The sequence below is a fragment of the Oncorhynchus clarkii genome, chromosome 29, assembly GCF_045791955.1.
Source record: "Oncorhynchus clarkii lewisi isolate Uvic-CL-2024 chromosome 29, UVic_Ocla_1.0, whole genome shotgun sequence".
NCBI lineage: Eukaryota > Metazoa > Chordata > Actinopteri > Salmoniformes > Salmonidae > Oncorhynchus > Oncorhynchus clarkii.
In genome coordinates this window covers 21916127-21924274 of record NC_092175.1, presented here as the reverse complement: position 1 = coordinate 21924274, position 8148 = coordinate 21916127, and the positions used below count along the sequence as shown (strand labels likewise).

The 8148-nt window shown below is 41.4% G+C and overlaps 1 protein-coding gene across 1 annotated transcript in view; it reads left to right on the top strand.

The window, feature by feature from the left end:
• Window positions 1-1035: 1035 nt before the first annotated feature.
• Window positions 1036-8148, top strand: part of LOC139388322 (astrotactin-2-like) — a 472647-nt gene continuing 465534 nt past the window's right edge. The window contains exon 1 of the mRNA XM_071134926.1: window positions 1036-1366. Within this exon, the coding sequence (XP_070991027.1) occupies window positions 1036-1366 (331 nt within the window). The remainder of the gene's footprint in view (window positions 1367-8148) is intronic.

Here is an 8148-nt window from a genome sequence, read left to right as displayed (position 1 = left end):
GGGTCTCATGAGGACCGCCACAGGAATGGAAAAGCCAGAGTTACCTCTGCTGCAGAGGATAAATTCATTAGAGTTACCAGCCTCAGAAATGTCACCCCAAATAAATGCTTCACAGAGTTCAAGAAACAGACTTATCTCAACATCAACTGTTTAGAAGAGACTGTGTGAATCAGGTCTTCATGGTCGAATTGCTGCAAAGAACCCACAACTAAAGGACACCAATAATAAGAAGAGACTTGCTTGGGCCAAGAAAAACGAGCAATGGACATTAGACCGGTGCAGCAATACACCATCCCATCTGGGTTGAGCTTAGTGGGACTATCATTTGTTTTTCAACAGGACAATGGCCAAACACACCTCCAGGCTGTGCAATTGCTATTTTTACCAAGAAGGAGAGTGATGTAGTGCTGCATCAGATGACCTGGACTCCACAATCCTTTGACCTCAACCAAATTGAGATGGTTTGGGATGAGTCGGACCGTAGAGTGATGAGCTCAGCATAAACTCCTTCAAGACTGCTGGAAAAGCACTCCAGGTGAAGCTGGATGAGAGAATGCCAAGAGTGTGCAAAGCTGTCATCAAGGCAATATGTGGCTATTTGAAGAATCTCAAATATAACATTTATTTTGATTTGTTTAACACTTTTTTTGGTTAGTACATGATTCCATATGTGTTATTTCATAGTTTTGATGTCTTCACTATTATTCTACAATGTAAAAAATAGGTAAAATAAAGAAAAACCCTTGAATGAGTAGTTGTTCTAAAACTTTTGACAGTACTGTATAGTCCAGTGTATAACATTTTCTATAAAATGGGCTTTTAAATGATGTATGATTGCACGTAGTGAGCCTTGCATTTATGGATTTATGACCATTTGAATGTGGTTAAAATTCATATTATTACAGATCTGACTACACATGTGCTGCCGCCTCCTGGACAGACATGACTACCGTGCGCGTGCAGTGGCTGTAGTATAAACGAACAAGCAGTTTATGAGCCACACTCAAAGCTAGAGTACCGCGCAAAGGGATCGGGATGGCAAGGAGACTATCGCACCACGTCGTCCTCCTCCTGGGGCTCTTGCTGACAGGGACCGCTACAGTCCGGGCAAACAGAGGGGGAGCGATGCTTGAAGAGGAGAGGGAGAAGGAAAACGACGAGAGCCATTGTGAAGTTAAAACCGTTACCGTTTCTACCCTTCCTGTACTCCGAGAGAATGAGTTCAGTTTCACCGGCGTTGGCTCGGGGAGCGTGGCCGGAGGAGGAGGGGAGTCCCGGCTCCTTTTATTCGTTAGAACAGACCTACCTGGAAGAATTTCCGTTATGGATGATCTCGACAACACCGCTCTCCCATACTTCACACTGGGTAAGAACATTGTAATGTTACTGTATGATCACTGTCCCCCATTACGCAACGATATCCGTTACCAGCTTTGAATTGGCTGGCATGTGCCTGGCGGTGGTAGGTTATATTACCGAATTACATTATTTGTTTCCGTACATTCTCTTTAAATATTTATTCTACACTATGAAGCGTAATCTAAGGTTGCAAATAATGGCATCTTAACATGCAAACCCAAGCAGAGGCGTGTGGGCTAATCAAGGGGAAGAGCAAGTAAAACAGTGTTGCGAACTTTTACTGTACCTGGACACCACTCGTGTAATGAAAACGCAACAACCAAGTCAACACTGTACTCGTTTGCTGTACTCTCTCTCTCTCTCTCTCTCTCTCTCTCTCTCTCTCACACACACGCACACACACACACACACACACGCACGCACGCACGCACGCACGCATACACACACACACATACACACACACACACACACACACACACACACACACACACACACACACACACACACACACACACACACACACACACACTAATTAGGTCTCTCTTGTGTCCTATGACAAATGATTACTGTGTCATATGCATAGCCTTAAGTATCCGGCAGTAAGGGAATGCATGGATTGCAATTTAGCCATGCAAATCCTCATGAAATTGGTATTTTGTCTTTTATCAACACATTATTCATAGCAAAGACTAGGACGAATGCAGTTTTGAAGGAGGTGTGATTAAGAAATGCATAATAATGTAAGATTGCTACAATGTCATCATTTTGTCATTGCAGTTTGTAAGAGTATGGGCGATGGCCCACATATGAGGTTGACTCTGCCTTGCATTGAATGAGTAGTGTTCCATTTCTGTCACTCTCTTTGGCTGCGCTTACACAGGCAGCCCAATTCAGATATTTTTTGTTCATTAATTAGTCTTTTGATTAATCAGATCAGCTCTGAAAAATATCTGCTGTGAATTGGTCTGCTGTGATTGGTCAAAATACCAAATAGTGGAAAAATGATCAGCATTCGGCTGCCTGTGTAAACTTAGCCTTTTTAGGATAGCAGTCTTGGACCATAGTTGTCAATCTTCAGGTCACATACACATAGTGAATCCTATAATCCAAACATTAACACCTCCCACCCAATGAAATAATATTCACTGAGTGTACGAAATATTAGGAACACCTTTCTAATACTGAGTTGCACCCCCTTTTGCTCTCAGAACGGCCTCAATTTTGGGGGGCTTGGACTCTACAATGTGTCGAAAGCATTCCACAGGGTTGCTGGCCCATGTTGACTCCAATCCTTCCCACAGTTGTGTCAATTTGGCTGGATGTCCTTTGGGTTGTTGACCGTTCCTGATACACACAGGAATCTGTTGAGCGTGAAAAACCCAGCAGGGTTGCAGTTCTTGACACACTCAAACCAGTGCACCTGGCACCTACTACAATACCCCGTTCAAAGGCACTTAAATATTTTGTCTTACCCTTTCACCCTCTGAAGGACACACATTCTCAATTGTCTCAAGGCTTAAAAATCCTTCTTTAACCCGTCTCCTTCCATTCATCTACACTGATTGAAGTGGATTTAACAAGTGACATCAATAAAGTGTCATAGCTTTCACCCGGATTCACCTGGTCAGTCTATGACTGTCGACTGTAGGCTGTGTTATTGCAATGTGAAAGTAAACAGCAAGGTTGTTTTATATTCACATTCAGAGGTAGTAGTCATTTATTGTATGTGTGTAGGGCAACAATCTGTGACAAACTGGTTGATATGTACAACAGTGCCCTACCAGAGAATCTCAAGCTGCATCCTGGCTCATAGGGAGATAAAAGATCAGCGATATAGGTTGGGGCTAAACCAAGCCTAGAGTTAAATGTGATTAATAAAACATTTAAACACACACAGATTGATGCACACACACATTTAGATGTTTAATTATTCACATTTACGTCTAGTCTTGGTTTAGCCGCACCCTATATCTCTGATCTTTTACCTCCCTCCCTCCCTACGAGCCAGGACACAGCATGAGATCCTGACAGGCCACTGTTGACCATTCCAAAGACTAGGTTAAAAACAAAAGGAGATCAGGCATTTTCCATTCGGGCCCCTAGAATTTGGAATGGTCTGCAAGAGGAGATCAGGTTTGCAGATTCAGTGCCTCTTTTTAAATCCCTGCTGAAGACACACTTTCATAAAGATGATTTTAATGTATGATAATTAGCTATATTTTTTTATCTTCCTTTTTCCTGTCTTTGTTTCTTTGTTAGTACTTTTATTTTAGGATTTGAATCACTTTGTTACTTGTATTGAAAAGCACTACACAAATAAAGTTATTATTATTATTATTATTATTATTCCCTGTTTATGAATCATATGGGAGCTCATTTACCTGAAACAGAACTGTTCTGGTTCACACAATCGCAAGATTGTACATTTTTTACTTGAACCGTGCACAAAAATTGGATAGTATAGTAACCCGGACGTGTTGTGGAACATCTCTCTCTCTCTCTCTCTCTCTCTCTCTCTCTCTCCCTCTCTCTCTCTCAACAACTATGTCAACATTAGTCATCATTTGCCCTCTCTCTGTCTCTTTCTGTTTCTCAGCAGCATTGAGACTGCAGACTAAACAGACTGCAGGGTCTGGAGCATAAGCTTGTAAATCGCTTTCTTTTCCCATTACGGACATGCATCGACTCGAGTTGGGACTCTGTGTCCTCCCATTCAGCCCACTAGCAAATTTGCTGCGCTCTCGCCATGACTGCTCTTTGTATAGGGGGAGGAGATGGATTTCGTCAGGTCTTGATTTAAGTTAGTACAGAAGCTCGATCACTGGGCTGTCTTGCTGCCTGGCTGGGACAGCCAAAGGGGACTCCAAGGTTATTTTTAGGAAATGTATAGTAACTGTATCCAAACTGACAGTTGATATCCACTTTCACAATGGTATGTCCAGGTTTTCATGTTGAACTAAAGGGCCCTTCTCAGTATGACAAGTCAAAATGAAGATAGCCATACAGTACAGTGATATTTTGTGTCAACACTGTCCTTTTTCCCATGTGGTGGTATTCCTTACAGTGTGTACTTTCTACAATAACAACAGTTTGTTGACGCCACAGGATGATACCAAGCCTTAGGCCTTACTGCACACAGATGAACACAATATGAAACCCAGACAGAGACACTGATAGAGACATGGAGACACACACACACACGCACACACACACAACATAATAGTGAGACTCCACTCGGCCCCCTCAGTTTCCTTCTCTGTATTTGAATTTATCAGTGGAATATGGCGGTAGCAGGCAGCCCTAGAGACTGGAGGGGGAGTGTTTAACTGACCGGTCTGTCAGATACTCACCCCCCTGGCCACAGGGCCCAGTCGTGATTTATTACCACAAGTGTCACTGAAAATGGATGAGCATAGAGGGCAGAGCGGAAAAAGGACAAAGTGGAATCTTTCCCTTTATTTTGTCTCCGAACATGATGTGTTCGAGCATGATTTGAAAGCAGGTCGACTCACCAGACGTATTTCATATGCAGCGACCACTGCTCTGCTCTGTGTTGGCCTCTGCAAGATGGTGCATATTGTTATGCTTGAGTGTTTTTGGTTAGATCTGTGTGTGGGTGTGTTTGTGTATGCAGTTTTAAGTTTCCTGCTCCGAATGAAAGGTTATGTTTAATTCACCTTATGTACTTCTTACTTGCAAATCCAGATGATGATTTCTACTCAATTTTAGAGATACTTGGATTCAAAGGAAATAAATGTGTTCAGTACTGTACTTGTCTGATTTCTTAAACACTTCATTACCAGCTAACCTTATAAAACATTGAGGCACCTAGTGGAAGAGCAAAAGCTCAAATCGAATTCTCCTTTATCTTCTCTGTCCATCGCCCATCCCAGACGACTGAGCAGTAGACAACTACACTGTTTCCTTTCCAGCACTCATCATGTTTCTGTATGCCATCTTATCACACTATTGGCTTGTCCTCGCCAGGCCTTTCCACTTTCCCATCCTCATCTCTCTCTCTCTCTCTCTCTCTCTCTCTCTCTCTCTCTCTCTTTCTTTCTTTCTCTCTCTCTCTCTCTCTTTTTTTTTCTCTCTCTCTCTCTCTCTTTCTCTCTCTCTCTATCTCTCTCTCTCTCTCTCCAGACAGCGTTACAGCTGTCTGGCAGATAGGAGATTGAAAGCAACAGTGGAGGGTAAGAGGAGGGAAAAAATAAATAGCAAAAACAAGTTGGCCCCAGAGGAGAGGTATATACCCTGTGGCCCAGAGTGCTGTACATCTCAATCACACATCAAGGTTTGAGCTGTGTACTGATGTGGGAGCAGTGAGGGGAGTTGAGAGGGTTGTTGGGGTAAGGGCACATCGTGGAGCTAAGATCGGATCTGCCATGAGTCCCTGGATTTGTTCCATTTTGGGTTTGTGATCAGAATGTTCTCCATCTGTAGCTTGGTGTTACTCATTGTCTTTGAAGATAAGAAAACATGTACAGTAGGGAAAATGTCTTATGTCAGTCAAAGGATTAGCATTGCTTAACAATGACATTACCTATCATTACTGAGGGTACAGTTTATATTTTTTATTTATTTAACTAGGCAAGTCAGTTAAGAACAACTTCTCATTTTCAATGACAGCCTAGGATCAGTGGGTTGAGGGGCCTGTTCAGGGGCAGAACAACAGATTTGTACCTTGTCAGCTCTGGGATTTGAACTTGCAACCTTGTGGTTACTAGTCCAACGCTCTAACCGTTCTGCTACCCTGTCGCCTCAGTTACCTGAGGTATTGTATTTGTAGGCTGTCAAGTTCTGTTTGGTTTTCTTCACTGCAGATTTTTTATGCAATATCTACATAGGCGTACAGAGGCCCATTATCAGCAACCATCACTCCTGTGTTCCAATGGCACGTTGTGTCAGCTAATCCAATTTTATAATTATAAAAGGCTAATTGATCAATAGAAAACCCTTTTGCAATTATGTTAGCGCAGCTGAAAACTGTTGCTCTGAATAAAGAAGCAATAAAACTGGCCTTCTTTAGCCTAGTTGAGTATCCGGGGGAACATCAGAATTGTGGGTTTGATTAAGGCTCAAAATGGCCAGAAACACAAAAGTGTGTACTACTCCCTTCACAGAACAGCGCAAACTGGCTCTAACCAGAATTGAAAGAGCCAGTTTGCGCTGTTCTGTGAAGGGAGTAGTACACAGTTTTGTACGAGATCTCCAGTTTCTTGGCAATTTCTCGTATGGAATAGCCTTGATTTCTCAGAACAAGAATAGACTGACGAGTTTCAGAAGAAATCTCTTTGTTTCTGGCCATTTTGAGCCTGTAATCGAACCCACAAATTATGATGCTCCAGATACTCAACTAATCTAAAGAAGGACAGTTTTATTGCTTCTTTAATCAGAGCAACAGTTTTCAGCTGTGCCATCATAATTGCAAAAGGGTTTTCTATTGATCGATTAGCCTTTTAAAATGATAAACTTGGATTAGCTAACACAACGTTCCATTCGAACACAGGAGTGATGGTTGCTGATAATGGGCCTCCGTACACCTATGTAGATATTCCATGAAAAAATCAGCCGTTGCCAGCTACAATAGACACGTTCAACATATACATTGTCTAGACTGTATTTCTGATCAATTTGATGTTATTTTAATGGACAAAAAGTGTTATTTTCTTTCAAAAACAAGGACTTTCTAAGTGACCCCAAACGTTTTGAATGGTAGTTTACACTGAAAATGATACTGTTGATTCTTCTTGTTGTCTTTTTGATTCATGGCCGAGTGTCAAAACACCGGTTTTATAATTCATAATAAATATGCTGAAATAAGTCATGATAGACCATTACATAAAAGTTACTCCTTATACACATGTCGCACTTGTGTTCAGATAACTTGTCATTTTGATAAATTAGTACCTTATAAACTGCACATGCACCAGACTGGAATTGGTAAGCTTGTTCTACTGTAATCAGTTGACTGGATATTTTCCCATGAATCACCACCTCACATTGGTTTCTAAATAGCGACAGGTGTTGAACGCTATCTTAACCCTCAAATCCATCAATTCATGTGAGGCCAGAGATGTTTATGGGAGGACCATCCGATTTTTTTCTTGCCACCGTGGTCTAAAAATTACAGCTGCGTTTTAAGTCCCACTACGGACTGGCGCGTATGATAAAAAACACTGGATGTGTTTTAAGCAATCAATGTTGTGAGATTGTGATGACAATTATCTTTAATAATAACATCACTAATCTGAGGTAAAAATGATGTGTATTTCATGTAACTCTTGTGGGGTGAAAACAGGAGTCTGTGTAGTGTAGTAACACTTTCTGTCCACCATAGGTAAATTAGCGTAATATAACATAATTAAATATGTCAAACTAATTCAGTATTTGAATATATTATGATAGTAAATGTAGCACACTCACACATTGTTACATCAGTGACATATATTTCTTCCTACTTTAACCATGGAGAGAGTTTAACACAATTTTACCAGGTGCTCTAGACTAGCATTGGGTCTGTGCAGCAGGCTAAATGTGACAGCTTCCCCCCCCCCTTACAACCGGTCATTTTGACATTTTGCACAGAAAATCGTTCCTGTTTCTTTTTTGCAGTATTATTTTTTCTCCCCAGTTCCTAAATGTCTTTGCTCTGCGATAGATGACAGAGAAAACTTTACCGATGTCAACTAGATTGAAGCATTCATTCTATTGATCTATTACATTATTCTGTTGAGCAAGGGTTTCTTTAGTCTTCTAGGGCAACATATAATGACAAAAGAGAAACGG